This window comes from Lepisma saccharinum, chromosome 25 (assembly GCF_977018435.1).
Source record: "Lepisma saccharinum chromosome 25, izLepSacc3.1, whole genome shotgun sequence".
In the NCBI taxonomy this organism is placed as follows: domain Eukaryota; kingdom Metazoa; phylum Arthropoda; class Insecta; order Zygentoma; family Lepismatidae; genus Lepisma; species Lepisma saccharinum.
This window is the reverse complement of record NC_139253.1, coordinates 9,621,601-9,646,595: the sequence shown is the minus strand read 5'-3', so window position 1 is coordinate 9,646,595 and position 24,995 is coordinate 9,621,601. Positions and strand designations below refer to the sequence as shown.

General features: G+C 38.3%; 1 protein-coding gene across 4 annotated transcripts in view; it reads left to right on the top strand.

Moving 5' to 3' along the window:
- Positions 1 to 17,589, top strand: part of east (enhanced adult sensory threshold) — a 31,141-nt gene extending 13,552 nt beyond the window's left edge. For all 4 annotated transcript variants that reach the window (XM_083111704.1, XM_083111705.1, XM_083111702.1 and 1 more), the window contains exons 3-6: positions 550 to 634; positions 8,241 to 8,352; positions 10,230 to 10,970; positions 15,718 to 17,589. In XM_083111704.1, coding sequence (XP_082967830.1) covers positions 550 to 634; positions 8,241 to 8,352; positions 10,230 to 10,970; positions 15,718 to 16,906 — 2,127 coding nt within the window. In that variant the 3' untranslated portion in view covers positions 16,907 to 17,589. The remainder of the gene's footprint in view (positions 1 to 549; positions 635 to 8,240; positions 8,353 to 10,229; positions 10,971 to 15,717) is intronic.
- Positions 17,590 to 24,995: the final 7,406 nt, after the last annotated feature.

Genomic DNA, 24,995 nt, shown 5'->3' with positions numbered 1-24,995 from the left:
TTTAAATTTGTTCAGAATATTTAGCAATCCAGCATGATTGTGCTAAAAAAAAATTAAGTTAAACAGTAATCAGAATATTAAAATAGCTATGATTTAATCACAAAATCAATTTTTCACACAATGCTGATACAAAATCATTTTGCATATTTTCCATAATATTTCCACTCTTTAAGTTCCAGACAGTATATTATACACTGAATAAAATGTGTAATTCAACATAAGACAATATACACAGTACCTTACACCCAGTGGCATGCCCAAGGGGGTTTGGTGGGGGTTATCCACCCCCCTTTGGCCCAGTATTCCTAAAAAAAAGAACATCAAATGCAGGAAATTAAGATGGCAAGATGAGGCTGACTACTAAAAAATGTATACCTAACCCCTATCTTTCAAAAATCATGGGCATGCCACTGCTTACACCATACTGCATATGGTTCAATTCCTTTACATAATGGTTTACAGAAGATATTTGGAATTTATGACGAAGTTATAGAAACTTATGTGCTATAACAATATCAAGCAGCATTCAACAAATATTGTTTCTTTCAGCCTTCAAAATCATCATCATGTTGCAAGAGTTGTAAAGCTGAGGCTGCACAGAACGCTGATGAATCTAAGAAGGATGAAGCTCCAGGTAAGGTAATGTGTAGAAATCTTGTGTAGAAAATAATCATTTATTAACAGTTGTTAAAAAAAAAAGTAACACAAAATGTACATATGGTTCACACTACCAGCTACAGGGAATATTTTTGCCCATAAATTTAACAAGATGATTACGCTTTTTCCCTTTAAGCAGTCGATTCTATATTTTACCATATTATCCTGAAATTGACAGTATTTTTGGGGATGATACACACCCACTATGTGCCACCATGTCACAGGGGAGAGGGTGAGAGTTGGCCTTTTTCTTGAAGTCATTGGAGGAAGGATATCACATGCATGCCATTCACAACCAAATGGCTGCTGTTGCTGAGGTTCTTCCATCATATGTTCTTGCCATGTTCCAGTTAGGTGATTCTGTGAATTTGTTGCAGCTCGCCATGACCTGTGAAGATAACACAACCTGAACACCTTCACCCCCTGATTATGGCTTCAATACAAAGTTGATAGCTCGATTGAGTTCTAATTTGCTTCTTTGAGCTGTTTTTATAGACAAGTCCAGTTTTTTATTAAGGAGATGTATTATTGACTAAATGTTAGCTATTTTATATCAGCTCAACAGTGACCGAGTGGTTAGCACATCGCACTGCGACGCCAAGGGTCCTGGGTTCGAATCCCGCTCGGGCTTGGTTGTTTGTGAATGTCCATTCATCAATTTCATCACTCATCCCCATCTTTGCAAATTAGCCAAGAGGCACAAAACGCGAAGTAAAAGAAACTAAATCAATCAATATCAGGTCAGCATACTAACTCTGTCGGTAGAGTTTATATCTATACTTTATATTTGAGACTAATGTAATAATGATTATTTTAATTTTCTGTTTGTGTAATGTTTCAGTACACATACCTATTTGTATTTGCCAAGAAAGAATGACTAAACCTTCAGCCGCCAGACCTCTCGCATGCCTGTATTCTCATTCACGCCGGCGCATTTTCAAGCACATCCTTTTCAAACTTGCCACAAAGCACAAAAGAAAATCATAACTCAAGAAATAATTGTTGTAGACAGATGAAATTTGTTTTGTTTTCTTTGTTAAAGACAGAGCTTTTAGCAGAGGTAAAATTTATACATTGTGCCTCTCAATAATTTTGTTAAACGAAGAAGAAGAAAGTTGAACTTTAAAAAAATGGCATAGGTCATGCCCCTCCCTCCCCCTCAATAGACCAAAGTGAGTGAAAAAATATGGTATGTAGCGGTGGTACATTCCTTCAACCATGTAAAGTTTCTTTGAAATCAGACTGATACTACTTGAGTAAAAAGATAATAACATTATATAGAGTGGCAGTGTTGCCAGCTTCAGGATGTGGCCGGAATTTTGCTTCTAGAATCAGCCCTATGGATGCTGTATGGACCAAATTTGGATGGAAGCATGACAAAAGACCACTCTATCAAGATACAGGGTGGCGACAGACCTGGAAAACCTGGAAAACCGGGAAAAGTCAGGGAATTTGAGGTGTCAAAAAAAGTCAGGGAAATGTCAGGGAATTTCGTCTTCATTGATTTTTTTTTATTTATGTATTTAAAGATATTTATGGAACTCTGCACGGGAACAGGAAATCTCGTTCGCAAGTTTCGGCCTAAACTTTTAGGCCCCTTTTATGCGTAACACAACCACGGCGCCAGAAACCAGTGATGGCAGGAAGAGAGAGAGAGAGAGAAATTTCTCTCGCCCGGGCTTCTCGGCGGGAATTTTAAATTCGAACACTCTTTGGAGGAAAATTGTTATAACTCTGGCACTATGGGAGCAATCTACTTCGGATAACTTTTGTTTTGCAGCTAAAACATCAGAGCATGCAACCGTGTACAATTCAGAACACCGGACCGAGGAAGGGACACTTGGGGGGGGGGGGGGCACGTCCCCCGAATCTCAATGGAAAAAACATAAAAATCTGGTGTTTGCCCCCCCCCCCCCTCTTCTCCCGCTATTTTGGAGAGAAGGCGAGAACTTTAGTATTCTTTTTAAAGAATGGACATTTCTCAAGAGAATGAAACATATTTCATGTTCTTTGGTGCCATACAAGTTAAATAATAAGCAAAATGTGATTTTTTTTTTTTACGAAACATAGGTAATTTGCATTTTTGGAGGAAAATTGTTATACCTCGGGCACTATGGGATCAATCTACATCGGATAAGTTTTGTTTTTCAGCTAAAACATCAGAGCATGCAACCGTGCACAATTCAGAACGCTAGAGCGAGGAAGGCGGCTTGGGGGCACGTCCCCCGAATTTCAATGAAAAAAAAAATCTGGAGTTTGCCCCCTCCTCTCCCACTATTTTGGGGATTAGGCACAAACTTTAGTATTCTTTTCAAAGAATGGACATTTCTCAAGAGAATGAAACATATTTTATGGTCTTTGGTGCCATACAAGTTGAATAATAAGCCAAAATGTGATGATTTTTTTTTTTTACGAAAAATAGGTAATTTGCATTTTTGGAGGAAAATTGTTATAACTCGGGCACTATGAGAGCAATCTACTTCGGATAAGTTTTGTTTTGCAGCTAAAACATCAAAGCATGCAACCGTGTACAATTCAGAACGCCGAACCGAGGAAGGGTTTGGGGGGTGCGACCACCGAATTTCAATGAAAGAAAAGCATAAAAATCTGTAGTTTGCCCCTCTTCTCCCGCTATTTTGGGGAGAAGGCGCAAACCTTAGTATTCTCTTCAAGGAATGGACGTTTCCAAAGAGATTGATTGAAACATGTTTCATGTTCCTCTGTGCCATACAAGTTGAATAAGGAGCCAAAATGTGAAACTCTGTTCGGAAATGTGGCATTGATATGTTTCGGAGAGGGGGCGAGGTTGGTCATCAATACGAATTTCTCAGGCTTGCTCCAGACCTGTGTCAGAGTTTCCACCCAAACATAAGAGTACGAAGGTCCAAAAAGCACATTCATTTCGTAATAAACACGATGATACCATATGGTATCATCGGGGCAGTACGACCTTACTCTGATGATACCATATGGTATCATCGGGGGAGTAAAGGTTTAGTTTAGCCTCTAAATATTACGTGGAAAATGCATTGAATTATCATTTTTTCTTGTCCGTATGGGAGTAGTAAAGGGACTTGTCAACAGATGGATGGGATAAGAGCGGGTGGCGCCGTCCGATAGTAAAACATTTTGTTGGGCAAACTGAAGGAACATGGAAAGAAATAGGTTCTATTGATACATACTATTTTTGTTGAATATCGCCACCCTACAAAGTATCTCACTACAACATGCGACAGAAATTACATGGACTGCAACATCCAACAAAAATCGCATGCATAAACAAGAAGAGCTTTAGACTGCCAATATGCTGCTGGAATTTTATTACTCTTCTGGCTCACTTCACCTTATTTAATGTAGCAGTGCTTGCGAAGGTTTTCTTTCATCATCCTGACGTATTACTGGTTTCGCACAAGTTAACATACGTACGTTTACAATGACATTGCACTATTTTTAGATATCAAGAAGAATCCAACCAAACGGGATATATATTGAATACTATCACGAAAAAGTGAAACATAAATCTGCATTGGTGAACGTTATAAAAATTGGCAAGTCCATGCTCGCAAACTCAAATTTACTGCAACACTAGTATTGCAATGAAATTAATGCCACTTTCTGTCCTGTCTGTTTAAACTCGTGAGAGATGGTCATTAATCTCTCACTGAGTAAGGTTAATGTCCAATATTATGAAATAAAATACTTATAATAATACGTAAATATTTTAATATCATATTTACTCTAATCATTCAATCATAAAAGCAAATCACTTTCTTCAAGAATTGACTTTTCTCTGCCAGCCCTGCTAAATTTTCACTTTCCATCTACTGATTTATACAAGGGGTGGCCAGAAAGTAATTTCCGATTAGTAGGGAACCGCAAACGCCAAAACCGTGAAAACTGGTAATTGCTGCGAAGTTATGTTTAAGAATGTGCAGTGATGTCTGGACACATTTTTCGCCCGTTCGAAATATCGAAATAATGCGAATTTGGCATAAAATGCGAATTGTTGGCGTTTTTAGCGATTTTTTTTAAAGAAATCTCCTAAAACAACGAAAAATTCCATGAAATCCAACATTTTTGTCTTATCTAGGCCATGTTTGTGTACATAGAACATGCAAGTTTTCCAACATTTTACTCAAGAGTAAACTATAGAGTTATACGTACATGAAATAATTCCGACAGCCACATTAAATCATGTATTTCCCACAATTTTTTCAACTTCTATCAAAACCATTTGCAACACAGATCAAAGTGACAGAGTTCTAACAGGAGATCGAGTGCGTGTCTACCGTCACACGAGAGCCACATCTTCGTATTTGTCGCACGAGATATGTTTTGAATTACCAAGCTAAGTGCACATCATCGGCATTTGTCGAGCGAGTAATAATGGAGCTCAGTCTTTAGGGCATCTGACTACTATGCGAGAGACCCGGGGTCGATCCCCTGCGGTGGAGAACCGGGATGTTTTCCACCTATTCAAACTGCTCCGACACCCACCCAGCATCATATGAAGCTGGTACCTTGAGGAAAATTTGAGGGATAAATGTAGCCAGGAGCGTGGTGCTGATCACATCACCCCCACCTTCGGCCGTGATCAAGAAAGTGTGGGACCCTAACTCCACACCCCTATACACCTTCATGGAAAAGTGCAGGGGAGCACTTTACTTTTACTTCCTCAAAAATCTGTTCCAACATATCAAACTGTCACGAAAATACGTAGACCATGTGACCTACAATTTAAAATAATAGTTTAAAAGCACAATGGAGTATTAAGTGTCGGTATATTTGGCAGATAAATGTTCTAAAACAAAAACGCGAATTTTGGGGAACGTAACACTAACAAGTAAAAAAAACATAATGCCAATTTTTGGTGCCATAATATATCAGTATCTGTCACGTGAGATTGATTGATTTTAATTTTTTGGGTGCGTCGCCACTTATGGTCATTATGCACCCTTCAGTATATACGGGGAAAATTCCATTATCCAATTCCAATTCCATTAAAATTAAAAAGGGGGTATGGAAAATAACTTTCCCAAAGTAACTTTCCTCTCACTAAGAGGCGTACGCCGTGTGACTTAAAATTTGAAACAGTAGTTTAAAAACACCATGAAGGTATAATTTCAGATATTTGCCAGAAAATGCACTAAATGAAAATGTGAATTTTGGGAAAAATAACACCGTATAGTAAAAAATAAAAAAAATAAGAGAATACACCAATTTCAAAAAAAAAATATATATATATCAAAGAGTCTGCCGATTAGGTATAAATAAAACAAGAATATCAGTTGTAATTTATTGCATTATACCGCGTTTGGTAGAACCTGTCCCGCTTCCCGCGCTAGGGAGCGCTCGGTGCCAATGAGAAACGAGGAAGAAAATCGTCTGCTGGGCAGCGAGGAGCGAATGGATGCCAGAAGAGAGGCGCTTACGTAGACGCTGTTGCGACGTTGCGTATTTTAATTGGCTGCCTGGCTTTGACTTTCCCCAGCACCGAGAAAAGACAGGGAGCAACTAGCGCGGGAAGAGGGACAGGTTCTACCAAACGCGGTATAGTAACAGTGATTCCTAACCTAATTTTCGGCATAATCACCACCGTTGTTCTGGCATTTATCGTAGCATGGCACTAAATTGTGTATGTCCATGGTATATGTGTCTGACAGCAAAGACTGGAACTATCTCTACCGCAGTGTAGCTGTCAAATCCTTGCCCTGCCAGAAACCTCTTCACTTAAGCAAAAAGATGAAAGTCTGTACATTCAAGGCCAGGGCTGTTCAGGGAGTGGTCCAAGATCTCTCACCTGAAGTGATGCAAAGGGCCCGTGTGTACTCAGCTGTATGGAGTTGTGCACATTCGATTGGCCTTCCGTGAATTGTCTGCACCATCGTCTGACCATACTATCACTCACGGCGTCCGGGCTGCACACCTCACACGATTGCTGGTGGCTCTGTGCCAAATTCTGAGCTTGCAATGTAGGCTACATCGCAGTCGGTGGAAGACTGTGTGAGAGCTTCAAACTTTAACCTAGAACTGTCCTAAAACGGCTGCATTGCAACTGTACCAGATTACAGCTACATGCCACTTCTTCCTGCCTGCATGTGTGTGTGTCGCTCTCCGGCCACTAGTGCTGCGTACAGGCACCATTTGGAGCTTTTTCAGGATGCCCCTCGTATATGAACTTTCAGAAGCTTTTATTATTAGTGTTTTCCTGTTTTAATGTGTGGTTAGCTAAATCAGGTACCTATACAATGCAATTCTATAAATTCCTTGCGTTAAATTTCTAATACCTACATACCCTTTTCGTCAGCGTTAATGGTATAACTGCATGTTGTCAGTTTCACAGTACTTCACTTGGATATACTGTACTGAAGCAGAAATCCCATTGATAATGTAAGGAAATATGACACTTTATTTTGTTCGATTCAATTGTTTCACTTATATGCAAGAGTTAAGTTGTTTGCTTTACAGAGAAAAGAGAAGTAGCTTTATGCATCGAAAAATCAGTGCTCTGCACTCATGGTTATTGCAAGCAGAGGGTTCCAAACCTCAATGGAAATATCAACATATAATACCGCGAATAAGGAGACTGATAAATTACAAATTGTATTTCTTAATCAATCTCTCTTCACTCTTATCTCATTTAGTCGTAACTTTAAAAATAATCAAGTATTTTATTTTAAACTTACTGCGTATGATAAAATTCCGTAATCCTTCCGTAGCTTGTGAATTTTAAGAATTTTCCAAATTCACTATTTTGCCGTTCGAATTCAAATCATAGAGAATAGAGAAATTAAGTCAATTTCATAGAAGATAATATTGGTATTAAACAAATCCATACGTGGATCTGTATGAGGTTATTATTTCCATTTGCAAAAACATCGATTTTGTTTAGTTTGTAATTGTCAGGGAAAAATGTAAATTTTGTCCTGGAAAACCTGGAAAAGTCAGGGAATTTCATTTCTGCTTGTTTGTAGCCACCCTGAAGATATGTATTGCACGTGCCGCAACTTTGAAATTATGTGTAATTACGGAAAATTTCGAATTTTGGGCCTTTCCCCCTAAATTTTCGGATCTTACTTAAAATGGTGCATTTTACTTATTTTTACATTTAGAATTTAAATTGTTCAAAAAGATGCAGTGCTTCAGCAGTTATAGCTAACCTCTGGTTTGGCTCCAATACAGGTTATGTACAATTAATGGATTTGTGAATAACAATTTAAGAGCAATAAAAAGTGACATTTAGTGGCATATAATCCCAGTTAGCGACACTGACTCCTGAATTTTGTTAGCAGATGTAGACACACACAATTACGGCTCAGGCAGCCACATGAAAAATAATTTTGCCCTGAAATTTTAGGTTTTTTTTTAAACACCCTGTATTTTTATAATTGTAGTCTAATTGGAGATCAAAGTTGGTTCTAATAAAATATATGATGTATTTTGATCTAATAAATACACTAATAATAAAAGTACAAACACAACATTTTGTACATTTGTGTTTGATATAAAATGTGCATGGTTACATGAACCATATCTGTCAGTATTAGTTTCCATTGAAATCTGTCAGTTTTCATTTCTTCCAGTTCCTGGCACATTGGAAGGTGAGGCAAACAAGCCATTGGACAGTGAAACAAACCAATGCGTGCCTACAGAGGGGAACAGCATTGTCCCTCCAGAGAAGGCTGACGAATCTGGGTACATAAATATATATATTATGTTCTCTAAACAATATTCTGCATATGTGATATAAAATCAATATAATTTTAAAATTAACGAAATTGATAAATCGGTCATCTTGTCATGTTTAAGCTGTAACAGGTAAGATACAGTGCAGTTTGATTCTTTGTTTCGACTTCGTTATTGTCAGTGATTTATCCACACATATCCTTCAACACCTAAAATTCCACGAGGACGCTTCATTAATAAATATTTTTTTTATGAAAATTTGTGTTTATAACCCTCCTCTAAAGTATCTGTACATTCCCTGATTTTGAAAATGTTGGATAAATTGCTGGTTTTTACAAGTCTATTATTGTATCATAGTATGACATGCAATGTAATTTGTGTATTTATGAATCCTTAATGTGGAGTTGACAAATCCAGGTGATTACCACTGAAGGTTCTCTGAGTTCAAGCCTGGTCATCCTCGTCAAATTTGTCTAATCATTGTTGTGTTTAGTGGCAGAGAATCAACGCTAAATAACAAATATGCAAATACTATATATTGCTTGCCTGGTGTTGTATTGCAGTATTTAAGCTTTAGCAGATTAGAAAACTTTAACTTCTGACTCTAGCTATCCCCTCAGGACAGCCAATTTTCAAGTGACATTGAAGATGGGTCTTTTGTGGTGATTCCCTGCATATTTGAAGCAATTAGTGTCCATTGTATCAATGCAACCGATTTTCAGTAACAATGCTTGTCAGAACATACTTTTTATCACTGAATGAATCTTTTTTTTTTTTATGAAACTTCTTGCAAAGAATACTAGAACTTATGAGTTTTTTCATATTCAAGTATGTCAAACCTAATATAGATATGCACTGGATAATAACCAAAAAGCTTTAATGTACTTTTTGACCATTTCACAAAATTATTGAAACAGTACCTTGTGTTGGACACTGATGAAATTCACATGTAAGCATAAGATCTGCCATTCAAATTATTTTGCACTTCTATCATTGGAATTTCCAAATAACAAGACACCACTCTATTACCTGCCAACTGCAATACTTCAGTACGTAGTAATTTGCTTTATAAATGCTTTTGGACAGTTTATAGTAAATGCATTTCTCTAGATAGGAAACTGCAAAATGGATGACAAATAGGAACTGCAATGGTGAAATTTTTCATACATATTATTGAGTACATCAACTTTGAGCAAAGTTGTAACTGGTTCAACTTTTTCAATTAATTGTCAAGACAGTTTTCTCATGTTGTGTTTTAGTGTTCCAATGCATAAAGCTACTTTTAGTTACGTAGGAAATTAGTAGATGAAAAAGCTAACCTCTTAAGAATTTACATTACGTAGAAGGTGTGGAATTGTTTCCTGATGGCTTACATGGTGTAATGTTACAATTTTTATCCACATGAACAATTCAGGAGTTCAGAGCACAAGTGGCGTAATTCCCACTTTTCATGAAAATGAGTTACATTACATGTGTAACTTAGAACTGTGAAATATCAACATTTCAGTGCTGGAAGTAAATATCTCCCAAGTTTCAAATTCTTGGTCATAGAAGCACCACAGCTAAACATAGTAATTTCTTATTTAAATGTTCCTTTTTCTCAAAACTGTCTTGAATGGAGTTACGCAACTTGTGACCCCTCAATTGTTTCTTAATACTAGACGGTTTGTAAGACTATTTATTTATATATATTATAATTTCAGTAATATCATTATTAAAATTTAGTGCCACTAAAACCATTTCTGAATTTATTTTAAGTACCAGAAATCAACTTTTTATCATTTTTCATGTGTGCTTGAGGTTATCATCACAAACAAGACCTCTGTCATTTGCCATTTTGGTAAAAGTTATACGTGAAGTTAATTCTGTATTTATTTCTCTTTCAGACAAACTCTTTCAACTTCTACAACTCCAGTTAAAACATCAACTCCAACTCTAAATCTAGTTATTCCCGAGAAGAGTGCCTCATTTTCTATTCACCCGGAGAGGATGTGCTCCGATGTGTGTAAATATTGCTACGGGAAGTTTGGTTCGTTAGACACCCCCTTACACGTGGCTCAACTAAAGACGGAAGAGAAACAGAAATTCGCCCTTAGCCTTGAAGGGTTATCCATAGATTCCTGCCTGTGCGATGCATGCTTTCGATTTCTGGACAGGAAAGCTACGTGCCCAACATATCAGCCATACAGGAAGCATCATTCCAGTCGTCCGCAAATTAAGTCCTTGTGCTGCGTGCAAGGATGTTCGCTCCCTGCTCACCACTCCGTCAGACGGAAATGGCTGTTCAAGCTGAAGAGGAGCCTAGTGAAAAAGGTGCCAATCGAAATGGACAAACTGCCCCCTCATCTCCACGCCCCATTTTGTTCCAAACATTACTACTGGATTGATTTTTATATGGTTTGCGGTATTTGTAAGCGTAGGTTGAGCAGGAACCACATGTATAGCCTTGGTGATGAAGTGCACGAGTTGAACACAGTATTAATGGATGACGGGATACCAGTGTGCCTCAATGAGAAACTGTTTCTTTGCAAATTGTGCCGCTACTATGGGAGCCTCAGGATGAAGTACAGGGACACTTCAAAATTGGGAAGCAGCCATAAGTCTTTCTTTGAAAGCTACAGGAGAAGGTAAATTACTTATAAATCTTCCAAGCATTAGTAATTACAGTGGAACCCCGATTTTACATTTTCCTGCATTGTATATTCAATTTATGGTTCCAATATAGCAAAGGTAAGTTCCCCGTGGATGTAGCACCATGTCATTCTCGATCTTGGCCATTTTGGATATGTAATCATCCACCCTGGGAATCATACCCGGGTTTGTCACGTGACAGTCAGATGCTGTACCGATTAGACCACCACTTCTCTCAAGAAAGTGTGGGGCGTTACCCCCACACCCCCTATACGCCTTCATGGCGTGGTGCTATGCACAGGGGAACACTTTACCTTTTTTTTTTTACCTTTACCTTTTACCTTCTCTCAATGTAGCAAAATGATAAAATTTTGCTTGATTTTACATTTTTCCGCGTTTTAAGTTTTTTCAGCCTGGTCCCCTGAAAAACTTAAAATCGAGTTTCCACTGTACATAATTTTGCCTGTAAACAGATCAGAGGTTACCAAATAACCAAGATTTTTTTTCTCCAGGAAGGGGTACGTAATGATTTATTTTTACCCCTGAGGGTCAAGCAAAACAATTACTCCTCAAAACTGCGTAATTTTAAAATTATCGAATGTCTGCATCAATAAATACTAATTTTACTTGTAATTTTATAATTAAAGCTCCCCATAGCCAGTTAGTTATTGCTTTTGCCTTTCGTCTAAGTAGTCAGGTTCGATTCCTGGGAATTTCGGTGTTGGCCCAGCATCATGAGTACCATTAGGGAGCTACTTGGATGCAGTACTAGCAGACTGATCTCGAAAGCTCATATGTGTTTACCACATATAACTTTACCCCTTGAAGCATTATTGCACCATAAAGTTTTTTAAAAATATTTTTATATTATTGTTTCTTTTCTTTCCTGGCAAACAATCCATCACAGATCCTGGCCTCCTCCTTCCCAGCACACTCAGGTCCTCTTCTACTGTATCAACCCACCCTAAAGGTGGTCTTCCTTCTTCATGGTATTCTGATTTTCTTCTTTATCCTGTTTCTGTCCTGGCTTCCTTTCATTCTGGTTCTGGTTATTCAAAAGTTCATTAAAATGTTCCTGCCATTTGGTTAAAATATCCTGAACATTGCTTAGCAGTCGTCCATCCTTATTCTTACATATATATGCTCCTGTTTGGAATCCTACTCTCATTTCTTTGTCATTTCTATAGAATCATGTACTTTCTCATATTGCATTAAATCCTTCCAGTTGCCTCATCTTATTTTCCTCATACTCCCTCTTCTTGCTTTTATGTATTTTATTTTCTTCGTCAATTCCCTATATAGTTCTAACTTTGTTCTTGTAAAGTAGCTTCGTATCATATTTTGATAAGCTTCATTTTTCTGTCTGGTGATCTCCTTACAACTCTCATCAAACCATTCACTATGGTTTTGTTTCTTCATTTCCCCAATTTCTTCATCAGCTACTTTTATTATTATGTCTCCTATGTTGGTCCATCCCTCACTAGTACTACTATTCATACCACCCTTCAATTTCCTCATCCTGTCGGCAATCTTTTGCTCACACCTTTTCCTTCTGGTTTTTTTCCTTCAATTTATTTATGTTATATCTTGTAATTTCACTTCGTTGCCTCCCTTTTGTACAAGATATTCGGTTCTTAATCTTAACAATAACCAGGTAGTGGTCTGTATCCACATTAGCTCCTCTAAAACTATGTACATCTAAAATGTTAGATTTGTGTATACTATCTAAAATTACACAATCTATCTGATTACTTGATCCTCCATCTGGAATTCTCCATGTTGCTTTATGTATATCTTTATGAGGATTAAAGGGGCTTGCTATGATCATTTTATGTCTATTTGCGAAATGAATCCGTTTTATTCCATTATCATTACTTTCGTGGTGCAGGCTTTGTGTTCTAATCACTGGTCTAGCCCAGGTTTCCTGCCCTACCTTTGCATTAAGATCTCCGAGGATTATTTTAAAATCATATCGAGAACAGGAATATAAATATATAAAATTTCCATGCCTGTTTTTTTATCTGTATTATTATTATTATTATTATTTCAGGAATATATAAATGTATGTAGTACTAAATAAGCACCAATATGAGAAAAATTCTTTGTGGAACAAGTTCTCTTTACCCTGCAGAATTACCCACAAATATTCCCTACATCAATCTTGACAACACTATAAGCTCTCTGATACCAATAATACTTCATTACGGTTTTAGAAGAAAAATTTGGAAAATTAGAAAGAACGTACATCCATTTACACACATTGTACCTGAAAAGACATTTAACAAACCACATTTTATTTAACAAAAATGATACCGTACCTTAATCTTATACTGACGAAGGGCACCACACATATACACACCCAAGGGTGGGGTGGGGGCCCATGTGCCTCATTCTACGCACCGTCCTGAATCAAATGGGCCTCTACAAATATGGGATTACACCACGTATCTCCCTCCTCTCCATACAAAATTGTGTGACTGGCTTTGTCACAGCATCACAAGGACCGGAATCAAAATTCGAACTTCTGGGCACTGGAGACATCAAGGCCACAACTTTAGACGTAGAATCTGTTATAGGCCAAAGTAGCTTTTCTATTGCTGCACGTTTTGAGTCTGCTTGGCTGCAGAATCAAAGAATAGTGACACATGGTGTCAACTCTTCAATCAGATCATGCTGTGGAGGACCTGAAGTGTGTGTCCATCTAGGACAGTGCAGAAAGTGATAGTTCTGGAATTATTCACTGAAGTAAAGTAGCTGCACATTCCTCTGAGTGGGGAGATAACTAGTCACCAAAACTGCTTGGCTGTGCAATGACAGAGGCAGAGCAGGGGGGTAGAGAATGTACTTGGGGCTCTAAATTATGAAATAAATACTTCATTAGGCCCCACGGTAAATTGTTCAAGCTATGAAGTTAATTTTCAGCATCCTATAAAGCCTTGAAATAGAAAACAACAAAGTTGAACTCGTGCTCCATAACTATAAATACAGTTTGGTTATTTCATGTATTTCTTATAATGTTGACTAACTTAACATGGAGTAAAGATTTTTGTAAAGTGCATTGAATGTACAACACTTCTGAGTATTTTTATGTTGGTATACATATGTTAACATCATTATGTAAGATAATCTTTGTAGGGTTGAGCTGATATTGATGATGATGCAATAGTTTCGGAAAATATCGGTTCCAATTAATGACCTGCAGCGTCTGCCAACATACTGTGCAACACTTCCATGGGGTATAATTATCCTGTTAATTATTTAATTTTATGTGGGAGGTAATTGGTGAGGGTATCAGTATGAGGTATTGGTTCGAGTGGTGTCAGCTCAACCATAATTTTTTGTTGATTGTGATACTCTAACAGTGGCGTGCACTGAGGAGTAGTTTGTCTAGCAGAGATAGATCAATCAATCTCACGTCTCTAATTATTTTCAAATCACAATATTTATTGTCTTGTTGAAGCCACAGTTTATGTACAACACTTCTTTTATCACGCGCTTCTTGTCCCTCGGTGAGATCAGCAGGAAAGACTGGAAGGGCTGGCTTTTCCACTGCCTCACCAGTTTCAGGTAGAAAAGGCCGCCAGAAAGGAAAAGGAAGATTTCTGCCTCTACCTCCCTTGCCTCCTCGGCCCCCGCTGCAATGGTTAAAAAGTCATGCTTTATGGTACCCAGGTCTATCTGCTATAGGAACAGATAGGGGATTGGTTTCCCCTCGATTCCTTTATAAATCCTCGGAAGAACTCTGGGGAGAAATTTCTGCAGTACTAACGTTCTCTGTATTTACACCATAACTTTATACACGTTGTATAAGATGAACATATAATATGGGATGTAAAAATATAGATTTATTGTTTATGAAATGGGAACGTATTATGTGGAGACAAAAATACTTTCAAATGTTATGCTTTATTTTATTTTATTTTATTTCAAATATGGAAGATATAATGATTAAATAACAAATATTTGCTCACGCTCTCTCTCACTCTCATCTTAGTAGTGTATCAGACGGTTGGTGCTTTTCTCTCGTCATGGGTTTGAACCCTGACCTGGGAATGTGTGATCTTTGTGTGTGTTCTTTCATCAATTTTATCATAGAATCTTCACGATTAACCAAATGTGGCAAAAAGCGACTAAGTAACAGAAATCAAATCATTGACTGATGGTTTGATTTGGTTTATTTTACTTCACATTTCTGCCACTTTTGGCTAATCACAAATATGATACAATAAAATTGATGAAGGGACACAGACAAAGAACACCGATGGCCAGGCTGGGATTCGAACCTGGGATTTCTGGCTTAGTTAAATCAAATGCTTTTCGATTTTCATGTACTTTATTTAGTAGTCATTCCTCAATTTGCAATCTTTTCCTGCCTTTGACGTTCTTTTTTTTTTTAGGAATACTGGGCCCTAAAAGGGAGGGGGGGTTGACTCCCATCAGCATCACTGCAGGTCACTGTACTCTAATGTTTCATTGTTTTTATTCCCACTATACCATAAGTAAAATAATATAATATTATTAATAAGAAAATGTAAAAATTAATGCAACACAGTGCTGGCTAGTGGTGGAGGTAACAAAAACTATAAAAAGGTTGAATATATTTATTTTTTCAAAATAAAAACAAAAAACGTTTATATTGTTACAGTAATATGTTTCTTGTTATTTATACCAGAAATGATTTCCATACTCAATTTTATATATAAAACTGTATTTTTGTGTTGATATTGAATTCTTATTCCACAGGGTTTTGCATTACTTGGATGTTGAACCAATGGATGAAGCAGAAGCTTCCACATCAATTCCAATGCCAAAGATCAAGCAGAAAAAGTCAAAGACCAGCACTGCCGAAGAAAAGCCTCCTGAAGCCTCAGGGAGTGCCAAAAAGGAGCCGCCCTCAGGATCCAAAAGTAGTGGCATGCCTCTTAAGATTAAAAGTCTCCTTAAGAAGAATACTGACCCAAGTGACCAAAGAAAGGATATGAAACCACCCACCAAAATACGATTGAAGCTTGGGAATGTGAACATAGGCCAGCTTGGCAACTTTAGCATTTTACCCAATGCCAGACCTATAGCAAACAGTGGTAGTTGTAGTGCGAGTGAAGTGACTCCTGGTGGTAGTGAGCTTGGGAAACCAGTGTTAACGGGAGAAGAGGACCTTGCATTAAATGCAAATTTTGTTTTTCACGAGCGCAAGGAACCGAATAATCAAGAGTGGGAGAAATGCACGGCCACCATACAGTTCGATAAGAAGACTAAGAAATTGTGGCAGCAGTTGCACCAACCATATGGCAACCATTCCAGTTTCATCCGTCACCTTGTTCTCCTGGAGAAGTACTGGAGGGATGGTGATCTGGTCCTTGCGCCAGATGCCAGCTCGAGGTCTGTCGCGTACGTTTCAAGCGTGCAGAATCGCATCAAAGCTTACGATGGGAAACCTGCTCCAAGGCCATCTGCGGCTGCATCGACATCTCAGGGCGGAGAGGAGAAAAGGGTCAGTGTTGTGAGACCTACTCAGATTCCAGCCGCAACCGTTTGCCAGTCAGTTATACCATCTCCTGTTATTCACGCTGCGTACAGTTTGGATGCAACCAGCATGTTCACAGCCCCGGTTTTTCAAGTTGCTAGTCCTGTAACTCTGCACTTTGAGAAAAGTAACGCAAGGGACCTGCCTCAGCAGCCAAACAGCTTTGTTCCATTGATCAGCAATGTCCGTTCGCTTGCGACCGAAGGCATTACCTGGGACCAGGATGTAAACATCAAAAGCCAACCTGTGACCTCTCCTTGTATAATCAACGACCAAAATGTTGACAACACCATCTCTATAGAACAGCTTCATGTCCCAAAGGCAGCACCAATCGTCCTGGAAGGACAGTTCGCACACAGAGACCTAGTTCCTCAGTATAGCGTTTCAAATGTTTCTTTGCCTTTGTAGTAGTACTCAGTTGTTTTCAGCATGGGTTTTCAGATTGTGTGCATGCAAGAAGAGATGTCAATATATAATTATACATACAGACATATATATATATATATATTTTGTTACGAATTAGAATAGATACATATAAAGGATATGGAGCAGTGGACCAATAACTGTCCAGATAGTTTGCCTACAGCAATATTTTTTTTCATAGTTGTTAGTTAAATTTATTTCAGGAACAATAAGCATAGCATATCAGTGGGTATTTGTTGATTTTATAGTGAGCCACTGTAACTGGCTTTTTTAAGTGTAATTAATTATTGCATCATATCCCATGAAATTCTTTACTATGCGTTACTTGTTGACTGTATGCAAATAACTTGGATGATTGTTTCTATTTTAATACCTAACTAGGTCTTTGTGTATGGATGAAGCAATCTTGTTGATACTTAGTAATTCTTAAGAGTATTTTGGTTGAAGGAGAATTGGTTGTGTATTGGAAAGCATTTTTTCTTCTTTAATGTACTGATAAGACACAGTATGATTTCATAGGTTTTTTGATTGTTTTGAAGAATAAGTGGCAAGTACACAAAATGTTAATTGGGAGAGAGTGTTAAGTTGTATGAAGTTTTATAATTGAGAAACAGCGTAATGTTTGCAAAACATGTACAAATTTTCAAATAAACACATTATAAACTCAATATGATATGATGTTTTGTCTACGAACTATAAACAAGCAAAATAGTAAAGTGGAAAATATGGAAAAACTGAAAAATAAGATTTGCATATCGCCATAGGTGTGCGCAGACTTATTTATTTTTGGGGTCCCTTAAGGAGAGTTTCAGTTGATATCTGGACAATGTTAGCCTAATTGTCGTAACTTCATGTTCCTTCTTCACAAACTATTAGGCATATGAAGATGAAATTTTAACATTATTGTCTCTGAGTATTCAGTTTCACTTTAGCATAGGTTTTCCTACCATTGTGACGATAATGAAAAATCAATATTGATACACAATAACCAACTGTAACAAATGTAATATGAAACACCACTCTTCTAGTGAGAGACATTTCGTCAGGCAATATTTTAGGGTAATATTAGAGACACTTGCAATTCGGAACAATATAGATTTATTAACGTGTAACAAGTGAATATTTTGTTGTCAGTAGCCTAATCCTAAGCTAGGAGATAACCCAATCTTATCGATGTTCTTCTTGAAGGTTCGCATAACCAATTTTTATACATGCAAAATAATCTAACACAGATATTTTTAGTGGTTTTTATTGATTTTATCTGCGACGTTTCATTCTGGTTTCCCAAAACTTTCTCAAGCTACACTAAGATATACATGTGAGGTTGTGTTTTTGTATGTATATCTTAGTGTAGCTTGAGAAAGTTTTGGGAAACCAGAATGAAACGTCGCAGATAAAATCAATAAAAACCACTAAAAATATCTGTCTTAGATTATTTTGCATGTACCAATCTTATCAGTTATGTTGTATAACAAAAGGGAGCATCTAAGTATTCAACAAACACTGAACTTAGTGTGTAACCTCACCTTTCAACTTTCAACATTGTAACAGCTCGGGCAGTTTCGGGGTGCACAACTCAACTGTCTTCATTATTTATAATTTATTGTTGACCTTGCCAAATTACTCAGCCTGTCAATCCGAAGCATGCTCTTTCTGGTTTTGGTGGCTATCTTCGCAAACAGTTCTAATTCTAGGAAGAAGACCTTGCCAGGCACAGATGTGTAACCTTCTAGGTACATCTGCACGGGATGTTTGTCACATCAAGTGCGGTGACATAATATGATTGGCACCTCGTGATTGACATATGATGATATACACTGCTGGACAATTCCTAGGGAACAAGCACTTATTGGGACGTAACGTTCTTGGACCAGATATACTACAACACCACATAGAAGTGCAGACATGATGCCAACTTTATTGACACGATATGGCTGGGAGTTCACACCATGGGAAGAAGCAGGACCAGAACGAAGAGAGGGTCTTCAGAGCATGAAGGAGTAATGATGCCACGAATGCCAACAGATCTGGCCCAATCAATAAGGTGTATGGCCACCTCAGACAGCAACGCACGATGTACATCTGTGCGGCATATTCTCCTCGAGGCTGTTCAGGAGTAAAAAAAGAAAAAAAGTGCTCCCCTGTGCTTAGCACCACGCCATGAAGGCGTATAGGGGGTGTGGGGGTAACGCCCCACACTTTCTTGATCCGGTTGTGAGTGGGGGTGATGTGATCAGCATCACACCCCTGACTGCCTTTACCCCCCCAGGGTTTCCCCCAGGTACCCATGTTGTTCGACGCTGGGTGGGTGCCGGGGCCGCTTCCAACGTTAGAAAAGTTCCCGGATTTGAACCGGCCGGGGATCGAACCCGGGACCTTGAGCATGGTAGTCAGATGCGTTGTCAGTATATTGTCCCATTCTTCCGTTAATTCAGTTTTCAGTTCATGGAGAATCCGGGGTGGTGGTTTCCTCAGCGCCCCAGGCATGTTATATGGGATTCAGGTTCGCCGAATGCCACGTCCCGGAGAGGGTAGCACCAGTCCGTCTTAGTCCAGGGTAAAACATGAGATACTCAGGGCAACTAAAACTGAATGATAACAAGGAATTAAAGGAAACAACTCGTTTAACCCACTACAGAAGGTATGAACCGACATATATTCGAAAACGTTGACATAATACATTTCACACACTTGATTAAATTTCTTTGTACAATTTCAGATTGAGAATGTTTGCCTTTTAATTCTTCAACTTTCTTCTTCTATGGAAATTCTTCTGTAGGTCACCGTCTTTTATGTATATCTATATGTCTATGTTTCCACAGGCTTCTTCTTCTATGGAATGGACTGATTGGCTTCTTCTTCTATCTAAAATTCCACATGCTTCTACTTCTATGGATTAAGCAGATTCTTCTTCTATACAACTTCTTCTATGGACTGATGGTTTTCTTCTTCTATGGACTGATGGTTTTCTTCTTCTATGTAATAATCGGTTTCATCTTATATGAAATTCCCCAGACTTCTTCTTCTATGGACTTTTCGGCTTCTTCTTCTATACGGAGTTCTACAGGCTTCTACATCTATGCTTCTTCTATAGACTACTCGGCTTCTTCTTCTAGAGGGTTCTTCTTCTGAAGATTTTCTGCTTACATCTGCATGTATGTATTCTTCTCAGATTACAACCCTTTATCTGCATATACTTCTGGGATATTTTTAGTAGTTTTTATTGATTTTATCTGCGACGTTTCATTCTGGTTTCCCAAAACTTTCTCAAGCTACACTAAGATATACATACAAAAACACAACCTCACATGTATATCTTAGTGTAGCTTGAGAAAGTTTTGGGAAACCAGAATGAAACGTCGCAGATAAAATCAATAAAAACCACTAAAAATATCTGTGTTAGATTATTTTGCATGTATAAAAATTGGTTATGCGAACCTTCAAGAAGAACATCGATAAGATTGGGTTATCTCCTAGCTTAGGATTAGGCTACTGACAACAAAATATTCACTTGTTACATGTTAATAAATCTATATTGTTCCAAATTGCAAGTGTCTCTAATATTACCCTAAAATATTGCCTGACGAAATGTCTCTCACTAGAAGAGTGGTGTTTCATATTACATTTGTTACAGTTGGTTATTGTGTATCAATATTGATTTTTCATTATCGTCACAATACACTTTATCTGCATACATTTATTCTTCTGGGATTACAACCCTTTATCTGCATACATTAATTCTTCTTGGGTTACAACCATTCTACATACATGCGTTACTACCTCAAATAGCTGTATGCCTTCCAAAGGGTCACTACCTAGCTTGCTGCGCCACCGCCTAATATGACCAGAGAAATGGGGTAATCTGTCCCGTGCTCACCTTGATCCGGGTCTGCAATATATGCACCTACACGGAAGTGCTTGGGGGCTGCCTATGACTTGGCGGCACACTGGGGAAACAACCAAAATGTTTAGCAGAAAATCTCGTTCCTGCTAGAGCAATAGAGGGAGGCACAAAATCATAATCACTTTCCGACTTCTTTAAGTTCTACATATTATCATATAGGCTATACATGGCAATCATTTGTTTTTCTAGCCTCAATCCTATTTCATTATTATTCTCAGTTCATAAATTAAGATAAACATAATCAATTCCACTATTTACAAACACATTCATTCCATTCTCATACTCATTGTTTCTTTAATCAATGTTCCTAATGTATTCGTCGCGTGCTGCCACCTATCGGCTATTATATAAAACATCCGCTAACTGTTCTCGCCATGTGGGCACGTGACACAAATATGCAGGGCATGCCATTTGCTTGATGTGCTCCCTCTCCAATATCTCCGCAACGTGAGTACTTCTGTGGGGACGGGCATTGTCGTCCATTAATAGGAAGTCTGGGACCTATTGCACCACAGAAAAGAGAAACGTGCCTTTCCAGAATCTCAATGCCATACCAGTCTCCTGTTACCGACCCTGCTGTGAAGATATGCAGTGGTGTTCTTGCATTATGCATGATACCCACCCATACCTGTCACATTCACAGATGTTTTGTGGATGGTAACAGGTTTCCTGCTCTCTCCACACCAGCTGGTGTTCAGAATCGCTTATCACACTGAACAGGGACTCATCTGGGAACATCACCTTGGACCACTCCCTTTGACCCCACTCACGATGTTTCATACACCACTGTAATCTGCCACAGTGGTGGGTGGGAGATAATGGAACACACTTCACCGGCTTCCGAGCATATAAGCCCGACACTATGCAGTCGTCGTGAAATGGGTTTAAGGGATATGTGGGTACCTAAAGCACCTACAAGATCCGCAGCAATCTGTGCAGGAGTTGCGGTTCGATTCCTTCTTGCCAATTGCACTACGTACCGATCCTCTTGGACTCTTGTACTCCTTCCTCGACCTCCACCATGCACATGAATGGCTGTTCCTCTGGTTGCAGCAGCTTTCTTCAGTCGAGAAATCACACATTTGGACACTTCCATTACACGTGCAGCTTTGGTGAAACTTTGACCCGCTTCAAGCCTTCCAACTGCTCTTCCACAATCATAATCACTAAGATGACACCTTTCAGCCATCCTTCTACAGCAGCTTCACTCTACACGACAGTATTTCTCTGTAACAGCTCAACACTTTAGTTTTCTGTTCGCCACCACATTCCATCTTCTCCCTCGGTTTGTGCCAACAGACTGATTTCAGCTAGGTTTCCCAGTAAGGTGGGCTCTGATAGCACTGTTGTTTCTTCCACAGGTACAGACTACCCCCCAGTGCCCTCTACTGGTTACGTTATGCAGCTACACAGCCACTGCACAGAGATGTGTGGAACTTCCGCTGTTCCTTAGCAACTGTCCAGCACTGTATATCATTTGATTGACACTAGATGACTGACACTTGATCATATGATTGTCACTACATGATAGACAGCAGGCACTATGTTCATATTATAGCCAAGGCTTTTCCTTTCAGTGATATGCTAAGCCACCGCCATCTCCGAATTTCAACCTTCACGCGTGAAGGAAGGTTTCTAATCTTAACTCCAAGTGCTGAGTAACTGGCAAGATTAATTTCTTTTAACTGGCTGTCAAATCTGAAAGCAAAATCTGAAAATTTATATTTATTTGACACATTTGAGCAATTGGAACTCCATTTAGGAACTTAATGCTCTTTTGTGATTTCCAAATTTACATTACACAGTTTCATGTGACAAAAATGAACAAATATTTCACAATAAAACCAGTACAGTAATTGAATACCTACTTTTTACTTACAGCATATTCACTCAAAACGCATATACAGTAGAACCTAGATTTTTTTTTTTCAGGGGACCAAGCTGAAAAAAACTTAAAATGCAGGAAAATGTAAAATCTAGCAAAAAGGTATAGCATTTTATAATACTATGTTGGGACTAACAAGATTTTATGTATAATGCCAGAAAATGTAAAATTTGGGAACGTAAAATTGGGTTTCCTCTGTATATAAATTAGTTACAATATAGCTGCAATGACATTTTAGTATTAGAAAAAAGTAGTGATAAAAGATGCAACACAAAAATAACAATCTTAAAATAAAAAAAAAGACACTATTCAAGTTATTAGAAAATCTGAGTAACTAGAACAAAAGTACAATTCATTGTAAACCTTTGGTAAATTTACTACCATTTAAATACTATGCTATTAAAACAAATCTTTGGCAATAATGCCAATAATCGTAACACCACAGTATTAAAATAAAGTGTGTCCCAAAAGTAATGCAGGATTTAAATTGCGCGCCATTAATTTCCCCGTTGGGTTGGCAATGCTGTCTGAAGCACATGTTGTAGTAAGCACATTCCGGTTGTAGTGAGTTAATCGTGATGGAGAAATACACGATGCAGGAGCGCATAACTATCGTAAAAACATATTAGAAATACGAAGAGAGTTGTGCTGAAACCGTGCGCAAATTATGTGGTATGTTTGGGCAGGAAAACATGCCAAACGGAACAACTGTGAAAAGAGTGGTTCAAAAGTTTGAACAAACAGGTTCGGTGATGGACAACAAAAGTAGTGGATGTCCTCGTACCGGATGCTCGGCCGATAACATTGCCGCTGTGAGTGTTAGTGTCGCTGAGTGTTCGAGAACTTCAATTCGCCGCACGTCTCTTGAGTTAGACATTTCGAGGCGCACCATGCAGCGGATTATGGTGAAAGATCTGAGTATGCACCCATACAAGATTCAGATGGCTCAACAGCTTAAGCTGCAAGACCATGTGCAGCGATGGCATTCGTCAATTGGGTCCTGGACAATCTGCAAGTGGGTGGTGATTTTGTTAAGAAAATCATCTTCAGTGACAAGGTGCATTTTCATCTGGATGGGTATGTAAACAAGCAGAACTGTCACATTTGGGACACGGAAAACCCTCGTGTTATTGAAGAAAAGCCGATTTATTCTCAACGAGTGTCTGTGTGGTGGAATTATTGGGCCATACTTCTTTGAAAATTAGTCCGGAAGTGCAGTAACTGTCGATGGTGTACTTTATCGCGAGATGATATCAGCATTTTTGTGGCCTCAGGTGGAAGCCATGGACTTTGGCTTTGATGTTGATGAGATGTTCTTCCAGCAGGATGGTGCCACGTGTCATGCAGCATGCGAAACCATTGAGTTGTTACACCAAAAATTTCATGGGCAGCTGATTTCGCGCAACAGTGATCACAATTGGCCACCAAGGTCATGCGATCTTACACCCTGTGACTTTTATCTCTGGGGATTTGTAAAGTCCAAGGTTTACAGCAAACACATACCAACCATTCATTTGTTTATTTATTATGTATTTACTTCTTCTTTTGGATGTTGAAGTTAAGGCACAAGCCTTTTCTTACACTTAACCATCTCTACTTCACATTTTACAAATTTAGTTGAAATATCTAACAGTTTGTGAAATATAAAAGATCAAAATACCAAAGAAAATAAAAAAACAAAAAAGAAAGAAGAAAAAACACAAAAAGACGCCTATGCATATCACCTGCAGTGGCGAGCCCAAGGGGGTTGGGTGTGGGTTATAAACCCCCACCCCCCTTTTGGCCCAGTATTCCTAAAAAAAAAGTCAAAGCTAGGAAAATAAGTCAAAATTAGGGCTGACTACCAAGAAAAAGTATATGTAACCCCTCCCTTTTGAAAATCCTAGGCATGCCAACTGATCACCTGTAACACACATTATCTGCAATGTTGGCTATCTTTTACATTAATAATTGCAGCATAATTATCCTATTACCGAAAGTCACTTTTTTGTTAGCTTTACTGAACACTTCTTGATCTACCTCTTCCTCCTCTAAATTCTTCCTTCATCTAACAGATTTGCACCTAGTTAAAGTATATGAATTACATACTAAGGGAATATATACTGATTTGCCCTCCCCCACCTCATTGCACATCTTGCAACATGATGGCAAAGTGTAAACTTTTTTTACATATGTTTTAGGAAAAGTATACATGTTGAATTTTACATTATTTTAAGAAAAATATTTTAATGGTGAGCTCAGTGCCATTATCCCACCCTGTGGGCACCCCAGGCTTTCCAATCTTA